General features: G+C 42.1%; 2 gene segments (V, D, J or C); both read right to left on the bottom strand.

The window, feature by feature from the left end:
* Window positions 1-7,122: 7,122 nt before the first annotated feature.
* On the bottom strand, window positions 7,123-7,584 carry LOC113838237. The segment is given in 2 exon segments: window positions 7,123-7,433; window positions 7,539-7,584. Coding segments are annotated over 2 exon segments (357 nt in total).
* Window positions 7,585-9,544: 1,960 nt separating this feature from the next.
* LOC113838239 lies at window positions 9,545-10,250 on the bottom strand. The segment is given in 2 exon segments: window positions 9,545-9,975; window positions 10,074-10,250. Coding segments are annotated over 2 exon segments (477 nt in total).
* Between the last annotated feature and the right edge of the window lie 6,380 nt (window positions 10,251-16,630).

Below are 16,630 nucleotides of genomic sequence, written 5' to 3'. Positions count from 1 at the left end.
AGTGGACACCTGTGGAGAGAAAGGCAGAGTATATATCTCATTGTTACCTCCGTAACTGTCTCCTCCTCATGTTTGAAACTGGAAATCCCTTACCTGTCATAACTGACATGAGAAAGAAAATAATACAGCTCCATCCCATGGTGAGGACTGTGGAGAAGACACTGATCGTGTGGAGTTGTCGTTGCTGACATACCACAGACTCTCATGATTTGCATAACCGTGAGCAGGGTTCTTCTTAGACAAGGGTCTATTCAAAGTGGATAGGAAGGAGGTGAGGGACACCTGGGTCAGGCAGCAGGATGCTGAGGTCCAAATAGTCATCCTGTCTGAGCATGGAGCCATTCCTGGAACCTGTGCAGACCCAGTGGATATAACGTCAAGGCTTAATCCCTCAATAACAAATAGAATCCCAACCTGAGAAATTATTTCATTTCCCTGACAAATTCACGTGTGTTGGTATTGATGACGAAAATTGTAAATGGAAATTTCAAAACCTCCTAAATAAGGAGAATTTACACTCTTTCGTGTATAAGATATTAATATTTCTTTCATCATGTTGAAGGTGTGTGTTCCTGGTGGATTTCTTTTCTTTTCTAAATACCTTTCTTCTTGAGTATTCTTTTGCTTTCTATAGAGAAAGTATGTGGGGTTCTGGTAGGAATATGGAAAATAACTGAGCAGAATGGGCATAGAATTTCATCAGAATAATTTTCATGAAAAAGTGTTTTACGAAAATCCACAATAAATTAATGTTTTTTAAAAATTAGAAAATATTAATCAGTGCAATACTTAGCCATGAATTTTTGTTGTAATTTGAAAAGTATAGACTTCACATATCAGTTGTTGCAGGTGTTGTTCAGCTAATAGACTCCAAGAAGGGAGTCCACAGAGGCTCTGGATTTCTCCCCAGTCCTCATCTGATTTCCATCCTAGTGATTAATGGCTCCATTGTGCTCCCTGCTGTCCTTACACTTATATACTCTTGTTATTCTAATAAGAGTATAAAAGTTGGATTCCCAGCAATAAACTTGCCACAGCTTCAGTCATGTTGTGGCTTCTCCATCCTGGCCTGTTTAAAATTCAGTTCTCACTGAGGAGTACCTGGCTGGTGCTTTCAAGGTTTGTATCAACTGGACTCAAATGGTTGTTGAAGGATTATTTGCCCAAATCAAAGTAGAAATAGATCATCTCACATTCATTAAATATTGCTCATGAATGTGTGTCTATTCTTCAGTAAACCTGGGAGATGTTGAGTATTTAATCCACAGACTCCCGGAGTCAAGAGTCTGTCCAACCTGTAGGTTCACTGTGGTCATCATATGTCACTGTCAGCCATCTGGGCTGACCTACGCTGGTGTCAGGGAACAGAGAGTGGACCCCTGGTTTTCACCTTCACACTGTGATGTTCAATGAGTTCTGGATGTCTGGATGTCAGTAATCCCACATTCTATAGTCTGTTTTTTCACCACAACTTCTTGACACATAGCTGAGGTCACTATAATAGCATCCCGAGAAGGCTCAGACCTGGTAAAGTACCCAAAAGACAAATATGGTATATATTTACTTGTGTGAGGGTGTTTACTGCTAAGGCTTAGGTAAGCATGCTGTACCCCAGGAATCCACAAATGCTAAGTGTAGAGTAAGAGACTAGGTAGGCAGGAAGTAACTGCCTACAAAGGGGAAATGGAATGCAGGGTTAGGGATGGGAGGGGTGCAATGGGACAGTAGGATCAAAGGGGAGAGGGTTAGAAGAGGGGAGCATGAAGGGTTTGTGGGGAGGAAAAGTAAAACTAAGGAAAAAATGAGTGTTCATATGGAAACCAAATGAAATCAAAGCTGCATAAACTCCATACATATATGGAGGCAATCTAAATAGAATTCCATACAACAGGGTGATAGAGCCTCAGCTGAACAACTCTCATAAACAAATGAAGCCTCAAAATCTGGACATTGGTTATATCAAAATGAGTTGGTGGTCAAGGAAGTCCCATAAGCTCCAAATAACCTAGTGAAAGACCCCCGAAGTGGTACTTTCGTAGAAGGAGACCCGCACCCAGGAATCAGCGAGACCACAAGCTTGGATGCAAAACCGCAAGAGGCTTTATTGGGGATACGGGTACCCGGGAGACTTAGCTTCTGTGAGGCCAAGCGCCCCGAGCCAAGGGAAAGGGGTCCTTATATAGGGAAAAAGGCGCAAGCTAGGAACAGGGATTCTATTGGATAATTCTAATGAGGCATTGTACAGAGCTATTCCCATTGGTCAATGTATATGAGGCGCTATACAGGGTTATTCAAATGAGGCAAAGTACAGAGTTATTCAAATGAGGTGAAACATAGAGTCTTTCAAATGAGGCGAAATACAGAATCATTTCTATTGGATGGTTCAAATGAGACACAGAGCCATTCCAGATCAGCATATTCTCAAGGTCTGGTGTCTGGTACAACAGACTCAATTCCCCCCCTCCGCGTCCTGATGGACGACCTTGGGGGCGGAGACCTTGGGACGGAGTGTTTCTCATCGGGCGGGGGCTAGGCCGGCTCACTTGGTGTTCGCTCTCGTGCCGGCCCACCTGGTGCTCGCCCTCGTGCTGGCGGCTCGTTGCCAGCCCCGAGGCGAGGTGCCAGGCGGGGCGGGCCGGGGGCGCGAGCCCTGCCGGGGTGAAGGCTTGGGAGGCCCCGGCAGCTTCGGGGCAGGGGGCTCAGGGGCATTCCGAGCGGGTCTTTCATTCCCCCATTTCCCTTGTAACTGAATGGAATCTTCCATTCAGAGGTCTCTGGTTAGGTCTTTCTCTAAGCTTGGCCATGCTGCCTCTAACTATTCCTGTATGGTCTGTATAGGACTACCTCAGAGAGTGATGTTAAGGATTTCTCGAGTGCATTGACTGACTCTTTTAGGACCTGGATATCTGTGTGCATGGCTTGCTGTAGAAGTTTGAAATGATTAATTCCCTATGCCGGCTGCTATGCCCCCCACTGTTATCCCTCCTAATAATAGGGCCACGGTAAAGGATATTGGCTCCCTCTTATATCGGGTTGATTTCCCTAATACGCTGTAAAGGAAATAAGGAGAGGCATAGAGGTGGTACCGGTGGAGCCCTTTTGCCATCCTCTGGTTACCTGAATCTTGTCCCATGAGGATGAAGGCTTCCAGTGAGCATCCCCTGTCATTTCGCATCCCCATGCAAGGGAGTTCTTTTTGACTTAGCATTCTAACCAGGGAAAATGGACGGCGAAATTTCTTTCCAAACTGCTTCCTGCTGACTTTGGGACGAAGTTAGGGACCCCAGAAGGTTGAAATGCTAGTCAAAAGCAAAAAGGAATTTTAGGCAATGGGGAATCCATCAGGGGCTTCTGGTTAGCAGACACTGTTGTAGAGATAGGGGGTGTCCACATCAGCAGACTGGTTCACATCCATAGCAAGTCCAGGGCTCGCCGTCTACTTGGAACAGCTAGTAGTCCGCAACTGATATTCAGATGTCTGTCAGAAGCAGAAACCTGTTTAAGACATATTTAAACTAGGAACAGAGGTTAAAACTTATTTACTGAAGCCCACAGTGCAGAAAAAGCAGATGTCTGGATATCTGTTCAAACAGCAAGAACATATTTATAACTTTGAGTCCTAGCAAGAACTACAGATTTGGGCTATAAGCATGTACATTTCTCCTCTGTCTAGAGAGCCGGGTATGGATTGGACAGAGGTGCCTTTGGCCTGATGAAAAGCCCTTTAAGTTTGTACTTAGATGACAACCAAAATAAACTTAAAAACCTTGAGCTTGTGCCTGAACAGTAGATAGTCATTATTTTATCAGCTAACATACTGACTAGTCTATAGTGGATCTGACTGTCTGATGCTGTCAAGCTGACAACCAGTAATATTTCAGAGATCTGAGAAGGGTATATTTTATCCGAATCTACTAAAAAGTGACAGAAGCCAGTTAGAAGCAGTCCATATACAGTTAGCCAAACCCAAGTTTCTCCATTACCGTTGGAGGCAGCTGTCTCAAAGAACAGCAATCTTCGCCAGGCCTGTACTGTGAGAGGTTTTATTTTCTCTCTGTGGAAGAGGGACATGGAAAAGACTGACCTTGTTTTGTCTAGGCAAAGGGGTACAATCAATTTTCCAGCATCCAGCAGCTTTGTCCACGGTCTCTTAACACATGGCTGAGGTCACTATCATAGTATCCAGAGAAGGCTAAGGCCTGGAAAAGTAGACTTTCTTTTTTTTTCCAGATTCTTCAAAATAGTAATCCTTAACCCTGAACCAACACCAGCCATCACTTCTCCCATTGATCTTCTCTAACTCTCAGGTAAACACTCCAGCTTTCCTACCTTCAGCTGAGTAAGAGATCACAGCAGTGAGCATGCAGGCAATGGGAACAAGAAAACACTAGCAGAAAAATGTGATGAGGACCTCTGAGGCCAATGGAAGGGAGTTAGAGAGAGACTGTAGGTGACACCATCTGGCATGAGCCCAATAATTAATGCAGATCACAATGGAGTCAGAACTAGTGTGAAAAACAGATTGCTTATTAGGAAGTACTCAGACTACGGAGCCAGTCCTTTACCACAAGGCAGGAGAGGAAACAGAGAGCAGCATGCATGTGACCCTCATATTTAAAACCTTGCTACATAACTCTGACCACGCCCAAGTGTGGGTGGTCAGCGTCACCTGTGCCAGCCTTCAAGTGGGTGTGGCCAGCATTTCCCCCAATGCTCAGTCAGACATTTCCACAAGCTGAAGGTACAGAAAATATCTTCAAAGGCATCACTACATGGGACACTGAGTCAGAAAATAATCTTTACAAGGATGCAATCTCAAACAATAATTGTGTGAAAAATAATAACCATGTGTGCCCTATTACAGACACTCACATGTTGGAAGCCTGAAATATAGACCACTTGTTGTTCCACCAACTGTGTTGAATAACATTAATCATGGAAGCTCTGGCTACTCCTCAACCTGTGATAAAATAAAGAGAATGGGCCGGGTGTTGGTGGTGCACACCTTTAATCTCAGCACTCGGGAGGCAGAGGCAGGCAGATCTCTGTGAGTTTGAGGCCAGCCTGGTCTCCAGAGCCAGTGCCAGGATAGGCTCCAAAGCTACATAGAGTAGCCCTGTCTCGAAAAACAAACAAACAAACAAACAAATAAATAAATAAATAAATAAGTAAATAAATGAGTAAATAAAATACGAGAATGGTTTTCAGATGATTTAGAATTCCCTTAGATTTCCAATTGAGCTAATAACCATCACCAACTATTAGAATGACAGATTCATTGAAAGATATGGAAAGGTTTATTCTTATGTTTATTTCATCATATATAATGTGCCAAATGAATGCTTTAGATTCCCCGTGGGTAAAAACTGATACACTTATTAGAAACCAAACAAATAGTAGTTATAGAATGTGACATTGCAGGGGGCCTCTAAAGTATTGTTAGAGCAGGAAGGGAAAGCCACTTATTCCAACATCTAAACAGCTGTAAGCCTGTTTGTGAGAAACCACATGGGACTGTCCCCAACCTCCTATACTCCAAGGGATGTCTGCTAGTTCCCAGCAGCCTCAGTAGTACTTCATTGTCTCTACTGGTCTTGAGCACAGGGAGGATTGTGTCTGTGTTTACACTGAAGTTTCCTTCCTATGTCCTTGCAAAGTAAGACATGGCAAGAGGTTCAGATTTTAATTATTGGCTCCTGGAGATATCCCTATTAATATTGGTTTCAATGAGAAGTTGTGTCTTGAAAAATCCATACAATAATACCTATAGATATTTACTTGGCTGATTGGATGTGTATCCATTTCTTCATTCCTGCAAATCTCATATTTGTGTCTTGTTTATTTATTCCGGATCCTTGGGCTGTTAGTATTTGAGATACAGTTTTTTCATAGCAATGGAGACGCAGTTGTCAACTGTAGGCCATAAGGGCTCCCAAGAAATGCATACGGTGCTTCCTTGTCTGTGATTCTATGAGAACCACAGGGATATTGTCCAGACTATGCCTCCTCTTACTTGGAGAAAGTGAGTCAATGGAGGAAGGCTTAAAGGTTCTTCACATACAAGGCATTGTCAGTCTGCCTCTCTGCTGCCTGCTTGTGGATTACACCTTGAGCCATCAATGTCTGCTTCAGCCACTCAGCCTTTAGTTTGTGAACCATGGACTGGATTATTGGAAACAATAATCCCAACTAAGTTCTTTCTTTCCTTACATGTTTCTTTCATCACAGTTGGTCTAGCTGTTTTATCACAGCTACAAAAATGTTACTAAGAGAAACTTTCTCAGTTTTTTACACAGTGAGAGGAACTTCTCAGAGAACAAAGCTGGAATTTCTGTGGCTCTTAGAGAAATGAGCTGGTTCTGTCAATGCTAATGTGACACCCCCAGACCCAAAGTGATCTCTGTTAGATTTACATAAAATGCCCAATTGCATGTGAGAGATTTTCTAGGTGAGTAGATCTCACTTCTCATGAACATTATCATGTGATCAGGTGCAGATGTTCAATAACTTCCTGGGTGTGTAATCCCATATTCAGGTCAATCAGAAGAAAATAAACCATCCTTGAAATGCCATCTACACACAGACACTGAACTAACTTTCCTGAAGGACAAGTTTATAAAAATCTCATGATGAGCAGAGATGAAATTCATGGAGAAATAAACTAAATTAGCTAAAAGCACCGCTGGATCATGTCTAAACCTGATGTGCACCATTGTCAGGGAGGGGAGGGGAGGTTTGAGTCTTGATAGCATTTGAGCACCTGTAATGGGCCCCTTCTTACCCTTGATTTCCCCTTAAATATAAATGCTACTCTAATGAAGAAATCTGACTGAGGATCTGCTTGAATCTGAGGGAAAAAAAAGACACAGGAGTATCCATGTTTCTTATATAACAGCAGAAACACAGGAGATGTATAGAGGACAACAGTTACCCACAGCACAAATATTTAGAGAGACTTTCTTGGGAACTAGAAGATGGAAGGAGCCTAAGCTGCTGAGAAGATTGCTCAGTTATGCCTTTATAGTCTGTGGGATGAACCTATATTCTGTGTTGCTGTGCGCCCCCTGGTGGCCGTTAGCGGCCTCACAGTGAGGTTTTTGTCTGGGTTCACACTGAGATCACTCACTGTGTAGCACAGTAATAAGTGGCGGTGTCCTCAGACTTCACACTGTTCATTAGCAGGTACAGAGTGTTCTTGGCATTGTCTCTGGAGATGGTGAACCGGCCCTTCACGGATGGTGCATATTTTGTGGTACTGCTATCTTTATTAATTTCTCCAACCCACTCCAGCCCCTTGCCGGGAGCCTGGCGGAACCAGGTCATCCAGTAGTCACTGAAGGTGAATCCAGAGGCTGCACAGGAGAGTTTCAGAGACCCTCCAGGCTTTACCAGGCCACCCCCAGACTCCATAAGCTGCACCTCACACTGGACACCTGAAAACACAGAAAATCCTGGTCAAGTAATCATCACACATGTCCATTGTCCCTCAGATTAATGTCCACTCACACAGTCAGCATCTACTGCTCTCCATAAATTACCTTTTAAAAGAGCAACAAGGAAAATGCAGCTCAGCCCCAACTCCATGCTGATCCCTGAGTGAAGTCTTGGGATCCACAGCTGAGCTCCTCTGCCTGAGCTGTAAGGTCAGGGCTGGGCTGCTTTTCATGAGCAGAGACAGGTCTCATTTGCATGTCTCCCTGCTTTATAGCAAGCTCTGTCGTGGAGCCTGTATTTGTCAGGTCCTGGGTTCTTTGTTAATTTTCTGGAGGAATCAGATCATGATGTTAATGTTGGGGAATTGAATAATGAAGTTAATTTTGTGGAAATGTTATTAAATTATATCATTTTCAAATCATCTCCTATTATCCCTTTTTCTATAAAGACTCATTTTCATTTTCATTTCAACTCAATTCTCCACATCTGGGATTAGGAGAGCAGTGACATTGCTTTACAGTGCTCATTATTTGTGATGTCAGCACTACTGTGTGGACCTCATTCCTGGTGAACTTAAAACTCCTTACATAGCTATAGCTTTGTGAGCAGTGGCTTCATGAGTTTGGGAAACTCCCTTTCTGTATGGAGGTCATGTGACATGCCTGAATTCCAGTGTTCAGCTAATCACATGCATGAGCTTTTCCAGACAGTCTGTGTATTTCTTGTTGTATCATGTAATTCTGTTTTCCTTTGCTGCATGTTTACCTATTTGTGCCTAGAAGTGGGGAGTGACTGAGAAGCTGAACTTTAAGGGGAGCTGAGCTTTGACTTCTGTGTCTGCAGGTGGCCCTGTCAGAGGAGCAGCAGGTGGCAATTGAGGTTCAGGTGTCACCTCACCAGGAGATGAAGCCCGGATGGGTGAATCTCTGATAGGCAAAATCTGGAGTCTACAGACTACAAGATGTCTTTTGCTTCTGCTGTTCCTATTCATTTTTGCTGCTGCCATCTTTCTCTGGTACCTGGCATGGTGTGAATGGGTGTGGGGAGACCCCTACTGCCTGTAATATAGTGTGTTCTCATGTGTAAACATCCCATTCTACCTGACATTTTTACCTGTGCATTGTTTTGAATATGATTTCTTCTTAAGCTGTATTGTCTAATTGATAATAATAAACATAGTTTAAATATTCTTTTGATAATGAAAAATAAATACAAGGAAGTGCCACACAGCTAGGGCTTATGAGTTTCACCTCCATGGCTATTTAGACTGTAGTTTGGTTAATGAATAAGGAAAACAATTGAGTCCCTGGAAGCCAGGCTGTCTCAAATTCTTTCAATCTTACTGTTGAAAGATGCATTCACAGGTTTTGGTGTGCATCAAAGCTGCAAACAAGCCTGAACATAACTACAGGTTGGATTAGATGATTTGATAATAGATTTTAGATGGAATGTCCCAGAAAATAACTAAAGTTCACAAGGACACATAGCTGAGTTATAAATTCATTAGGTTAGAGTCACAAATGCAAAACACCCTCATTTTTATTAGCTGACATGCTTTTATTCTCAGGAGGGTTAATGATCAAAGATGAAGATTAATATCTTGTACAAATTTCTTCCTTAATCTCTGATATAAAAAGTGATGATGGTTTTCATGTATAAATTTAGATTTTAATTCTTTTAAGATTTCTTATGAGATTACCTTTCAAGATAAAGAATTAAATGATTGATCCTTTCCTTGTAGCCACAAATTGCAGTCTGCCAGTCAAAAACAGCCTGAGAAAAATACCTTGCTTGATTATGCTCTTAATATATAACACGCTGCTTGGGTATGGTTGTACATGGGTTACATTGACAATTTTCTTCTCATCTGTAATATTTAAAATGCTGAGACCTCACTCAGCATTTGATCCTGAGTCATCACCGGAGTCATTTCTGCTATCAGAGGTGAGATATTTCCATGTAATTCACGTTAGACTGCGTGGTGTGTATATGGTAAATTGTGGCAGAAGAGAACTCTGTTATTGCAGACCCCAAAGAACATAAACACAGAGAGCATCCTGAGAAATCAGTTGATGGGGCAGCAGCTGTGACCACATAAACCAGCACTCAGTCATGTCTGCACCTGTTCCTGCCCTGTCCCTCCCTCCATGTGTGACCTGCGTCCCCTGCTGGTCGTGAGCGCTCCTGCAGGGAGGTTTGTGTCAGGTTCACACTGAAGTCCTCTCACTGTGTTTGTAGTGCAGTAATAAAAGGCGGTGTCATCAGCTTTTAAGCTGTTCATTTCCAGGTAGACGCTGCTTTTGGAGTAGTCTCTTGAGATGGTGAATCTGCCTTTCACAGACTCCCCATGGTACGTTGCATAATTGTAATCTTTGTTTCTAATTTGTGCAACCCACTCCAGCCCCTTCCCTGGAGCCTGGTCGACCCAGTTCATGTAGTAATCACTGAAGGTGAATCCAGAGGCTAGACAGAATTTCAGGAACTTTCCAGGCTGCACCAAGCCTCCCCCTGACTCCACCAGCTGCACCTCACACTGGACACCTGTGAAAAAGAGAATCCTGACAGTAAACAGTCACAAATGTCCACGTCCCTCTCACTAATGTCCACTCACACAGTATCATTCCTTATGTATAAATTACCTTTCAAAAGAGCAACAAGGAAAACCCAGCTCAGTCTCAACTCCATGCTGTGGGTTGTGTGTTTAGTGATGACTACAGAATGGGAGGACCAGGGAGTCCAGTGCTGGGTACCTCTGTCAGAGCTGCAGTATCAGGGCTGCTTTTCATTGGCAGAGGAGGGCAATATTTGCATGTCTTCCTGCTTATCATGAACTCAGAGGCAGGAGCCTTAGTGAAGACAAATAATGGTACAACTGTCTGAGATGAAATTAGGAACAAAGTGGTGTTTATAGCATCAAAGCATCAATTATTGCCCCAGGCATGTAGCTTAGCTGCTAGATTATTGTTTTGCCTGCCCCAAGCCCTGTGTTCATCTCAAACATTACATGATAGGCAACAGTTTGGAGTACTAGAATCTTAGATTTTACTTATGCTTGGTCTATACGAAACTGTTTGCCAACAGAGAAAGAAAGAAGGAAGGAAGGAAAAATAGACTATTAAGTATGAATTCTTGGATTTACAGAAAAAAATATGTTTTCAGACTTTCTTTATTGTGCTCTCTAATTGTAAACTTCTCTGCTCTCTTTGCATAAATTATTAAATTGATTCATAGGAATTTTAATAAAAAACAAAATATAATCATTTAATAAACATTGTATAAGGTTCATTAAATGATGAATGCCTACCTAAAATTGAATTAACAACATGTGGTTGAGGCCAGAACAATGTGGTATACTACTTCATGCATAAAAAATAAAAGAAATGTTATGTAAAGATAAATAATATTTGATATTATTCTTTAACAATGATTAAAACACATTTAGGTGACCCATATTTTGCATTTAGCTCCTCAAGGGAAGAACTTCACCATCAATCAGACCCGCTCTTTTCCATCAAAAGATACTGCCAGCGCTTCTGTGTCCTCACTAAAACACCCAGTAGGACTATTTCCTTCCATGCCATGTCCTTCTGCTCTCTGATTCTACAATGACTTGCCTTTCTCTCTCCATCAGCTCTGCCTGCTGTTTCTCACCTGGACCTTGAGAGACTCGCCTGCATCTGCATGGGACCACAAGGTAATCCCCCTCCTTCCTCTCCCATAGCCTACTGTCTCCCTGTGACCTTCCTCCCCATGCCATCATGTTATCTCTGCTCTCTCCCACATCTTAGTCAGGGTTAACCATGGTCTTGCCTCTCTGAAGTGCTGGGTAGACTTTGTTCTTACTTTGCATGCAAACCTCCTGTTCCTCAAGGTTTTTGGTTCTCAGTGCTGTCAGGTGGGCTGTGTTTTTATAGAATCTCTCCTCCTCAAGCCATCTTTAATAGAACAGTACTCTTTATTCTCCTACTTCTCAGTAATATCTAATATCATTCTCCTTGCCCACCTGAGCAGTGTGAGAAATAGGTGCTGTCTCATGGAGTAGTCTTTAATTAAATCAGATATTGACAGTTTACTGCAACAAAATGTATTCTGCCTGCATTTTTCCAAAGCAAAAAATTAAACACCAACCCAGCTATAAACACTTTGACCTTAAATGGGACTCTGCTTGTAACTCTCTCTCTCTCTCTCTCTCTCTCTCTCTCTCTCTCTCTCTCTCTCTCTCTAACTTTATTTTAAATGTATTCTTATATCTTCAGATAAAAGCTCTCTCTCCCTCATCAATGATGTTCTCATTTTTTTAATTGCAGATGGAGACTATTACAGAGATCCATATCAGGCAAACTTGCAGAGAACAAGTGACCCAGGGATGCACAACTACACTGGATACATCTTCAAATTAACACAACACCAAAAGCTTAGGGAAAAATCCTTGAAGAGGGGACAGAAAAAGTACAAGGTCTAGAGGACCAGGATGCCGCCATGAGATGGTATCTTCTAGACAGGAGAGAGATGATGATTCCTCTTGACAATATAGATGTCAAAACTGGACACCCAGAGTATAGGGTTACACCTCACAGTTTCCAACATATAAATGATGAACTACTGGTAATCAGTGGCTGCTGAGAGAGGGAGAATCAGTTTTCATCAAGGACAAGCTCTGTCATAATTATTCAATTCCAAGTTCACTGCTCTAAACACAGTTACATGTACATACCTATAACTGTACTCAAAGTGTCACACACACACACACACACAAACACACACACACACACACACACACACACACACACACACACACAAACACAAACACACACTCACACTGGTAAAAAAATTTACTAAGTTGAAGAACTCAAGAGTTTGTTGGAGAAATGAAAGTTGGATATGGGAGGATTTTGAGTGAATATGTTGATACTTACAGTACTCAGGTTAAGAAATTCTGAAAACTGTTTTATTTAACAAACAACAAGGATATCTCCTCTCACGAACAACTCCTTGGTAGATGCTGTGTGTTCAGTGCTGAACACTGAATGGGAAGACTGGGACCAGGGTGGGTCTCCTCAGCCAGAGCTTCATGGTTAGGGTTGGGGTGTTTTGTGAGCAGAGGGAGAGCTTTTCTGCAGTTCTTGCTGCTGTAGAATGAATTCTCTGGTGAATGTATTGGATATATATTTGCCTTGAGAAAATGATAGAGATGGAAACTGGGTTATAGGGAAAGGAAGAAAGAATTACCTATTATTTATTTTGTATTTGTCATAGAAGTAAAAGTCTCACTTCATTGTGCTCTGCCAGAGGCCATTATAATAAAATTTTGATCATTTCAAAATGAATAACAAATTTTATGAATGTTGAATCTTGACATTAAAATGAAGTAATTGGTTTCAAGGACTTAGTTTATTTCAGATTAATGCAAAATGATTGGTGTGTGATACCCAGATTGAAAAACAATGACACGCTTGACAGTGGTGGAGCACACCTTTAATCCCAGTACTTGGGAGGCAGAGGCAGGCAGATCTCTGTGAGTTCAAGGAAATTCTGTTCTACAGAGCAATTTCCAGGACAGGCTCCAAAGCTACAGAGAGAACCCCTGTCTCAAAAAAGGAAAACAAAAGGATTGCAAATTCTATAGAGTATTATTTATCTGAAAAAAACCCCTCTAAAATGTGAACATTTTTGTGTTTCTTATTAGTCTGTTGTAGGCTGTGTGGGACATAGCACTCCTGTACAGCAGGCTACTACTGTTAATCTTTCTTAAATAATGAAGGAATCATGATTGTGAATATCAAAAGGTGTAGAGAAATCTAGATCCTCCACTCTGGGACTCTGCTCAGGTGTTCGTCCATCAGTCCAGTCCCATCTCCTCCCCAGGACATGACACTCTATCCTGATTGGGTGACTCAGCATGAAGAGACATAGATTGTCTCACCACCAGACAAGACTGTCTAGTCCTGTTTTCCAACTGAGGAATTCATTCTAATATGAGGTGTACTGTCTTTGTGGTGATGGAAAGTGTCTTTGAATTGTGTCATTTCTGTTTCTGTAGCATTCCCAGCGGAGTGACAGAGTCTAGGAACTACCTGAACTTCTCCATGTCATATCTTGTATCCTTCTACACATGGAATGTAACTGACACAGAAGATGGTCTCCTGGGTCTTCTATGTGGATAACTTAGTGGAATAAACTCTGGGTAGAGTCAGGAAACACCCTTGCTGGTCTCTCTGCACTTACTCCCCAGGCTTTGCTTAAATACTATATCCAGGTTTTCCCTTTTGCTGTCTCATGAAACAATATTTAGCAATGTTCTTGATTATACAAACTTCATGTCATTTTACAATCATATCTTAAATATCAGAATGTTACCCTTTGTGTTTTCTTTGACAGAACATGGTCTCCAAGAGATTAAACTCATTCCCTTGTAGGGATTGCTTTGTAATGTTTGTAGACAGATTTTTGATGTTTTCACATCATGTGCAGGTCAAGAATATTGTCCCAGTAATCATGTGTGACTGAGAGACATCTAGGCAGCCATATGGTGGAGTTCTTTGTAGCAGGTTTTGTCTCTACTTGAGAAATCCAATATGTCCCCATAGAAATCATCCCTATGAACCTTGCATGAGCCCAGCAAGATCACATATAACAATGACTGGACCCATCATTCATATAACTTTTAATCATTCTGTTGATGGTTCCCCGGAATTCACCAATAAGGAAACCACTCTTGACTTTCTATATTGAGACTGAGGTTTATATTTGAACAAGATTTTTCATGATGTTGTAGACACTTTACCATGCACAGACTAGAGCAGGTAGACACTATGTCTTGGAGGATGAGGGAATTCTGTCCAGCATTAACTGGTTCAGTGTACACTTCCTGAGTATCATGACATCTGCTGGCAAAGGCCCAGAGGATAAGGAGGGATAATGATGAAATTTGAGAACAAATTCCAGGAATAAAATAACTTTACTGGCAGGAAATCAGACATCCCAATCAACTCTCAACCCCAGAGTTGTGTGTGAAAGGATCTAGTCAGATGGGAAAGAAAATGGGTTTTCTTGCCCTTGGTTCTTGTTTATAAAACTTTCTGGCTTTATGTGAGTGAATAAAAATAAATAAAAAAACAATTTGCACCGGAGAATCCCACTATCAACTATGTTGTTTTCTTTTTTTCTAATTATTCTTTTAATAGAAATCATCAGTTTGTGGCCATGGTACCAATGGGCAGTATCAATTCTGTTATTGACAATAAGCCATTGTACAGTCAAGGTGCATGTGCATTCTCCTTATTTAAAATAGAAACAAAAACATGAAAAAGCAAGCATAGACATAAATAATTGTATTCAGATATGTCAAAGTTATAACAGAGCCAAGAATCAAGAGAAGTTTTAAGTGGGCTTTGATGCCTCTAACAACAGAAAACTGCATGTGAGTGTGTATGTGTGTGTAGGGGCTCTGTGCACTGGACACTGATGTCCATTCAGCATCAATCATTATAAGTGCAGAATTGAGAAAAACACAATCCAGCTTCAGGAAACAGGGCAGTGAGCATGCAGGGCTCCTGATAACAGGCACTGGTGTCTTACATTCCCAGTATGGAATCCCACAGCTCTGTCCTAAATGTTACCTGAACAGGATGATAAAGGAAACCAATTGGAGGAGTATTCCTCCTTCTCCACATCCTCTCCAGGATAGACTGTCATTGGTGTTATTGAGTTTAGCCATTCTGACAGGAGTAATATGGTATCTCAGAGTGGTTTTGACTTGCATTTCCCTGATGACTAAGGATGTTGAGCACTTTGTCAAGTGTCTTTCAGCATTTTAGATTCTTCTGTTGAGAATTCTCTATTTAATTCTGCACTCCAATTTTTAATTGCATTGTTTGGTGTTTTGTTGGTTCGTTTCTTGAGTTCATTCTATATTTTGGTGATCAGCCCTGTGTCAGATGTTGGGTTGCCATTGCAGGTGGGGGTGCAAACTTGTACAACCACTTTGGAAATCAGTTTTAGGGTTTCGCAGAAAAATAGGAATCAGTCTAACCTCAAGATACAACAATTCCTCTCTTGGACATGTACCCAAAGAACACACATTCATACAATAAGGACATATGTTCAAATATGTTCATAACAGCATTATTTGTAATAGCTAGAACCTGGAAGCAACCTAGATGCCCCTCTACTGTAGGATGGATAGAGAAAATGTGGTACATTCACACAATGGAGTACTAGTCAGCAGAAAAAAAAAACAATAGAATCTTGAAATTTGCAGGCAAATGGATGGAAATAGAAGAAACCATCCTGAGTGAGGTAACCCAGTCACAAAAAGATAAGCATGGTATGTAGTCACTCATATATGATTTTAGACATAGAGCAAAGGATTGCCAGTCTACAATCTGCACTGCCAGAGGAGCTTGGAAACAACGGGGACCCCAAAGTAAGATTGCATAGTTCCTTCAAGAAGAGGAGGGGGGCAAGACCCCCTGAGAGAAGTGGGAGCACATGGGGGGAGGAAGAAGGTGGGAGGGAAGAAGGTGAGTGGGAGGAGAACAAGAGGAGTGAGACAGGGGGAATAGAGGAGGGCAAGAAAGGAGATGCCTTGATAGAGGGAGACAGTACAGGCATGGAGATCTGACTCGGGGGAAAATTTAGGGGATCTACTGGGATGATCCCAATAAGAAACCAGGCAGTGGTGGAGAGGATGCCACTGATGCCCTTCCTCTATAATGAGATTGATGTCTACCTTGGTTACCACTCTTAGAGCATTCATCCAGTAGCTGTTCCAAGCACAGACAGGCACCCACAGCTAAGCACTAAACCATACTCCAGTAATCCAATTGTGGAGAGGGAGGAGGGATGAACAAAGGAGCCAAGACGGTGATTCAGAAACTGGCAAATACATTTGGCCTGACCTATTGAGAGCATGGAGACCCTAGTCATAAAGCTGGGGAAACAGCATTGGATCAAACCAGGCCCTCTGAATGTGGGTGCCAGCTAGGAGGCCAAGGCAGTCTATGGGACCTCTAACAGTGGAGCCAGTGTTTATCTGTAGAGCACAAATGGATTTTGAGAGCCAATTCCCTTTGGACAGATCCTATTGCAGCCCAGATACAAAGAGGGCCTAGGACCTCCCCCAAATGATATGATGGCCTTTGAAGGTCCCCTGTGGAGGTTGTCACTATCCCTGGGGAGGAGTTGGGGGATGGTT

Source organism: Cricetulus griseus, chromosome 5 (genome assembly GCF_003668045.3).
Source record: "Cricetulus griseus strain 17A/GY chromosome 5, alternate assembly CriGri-PICRH-1.0, whole genome shotgun sequence".
Taxonomy (NCBI): Eukaryota; Metazoa; Chordata; class Mammalia; order Rodentia; family Cricetidae; genus Cricetulus; species Cricetulus griseus.
The sequence above is the reverse complement of the archived record's forward strand: the minus strand, read 5'-3'. Positions and strand labels throughout refer to the sequence as shown.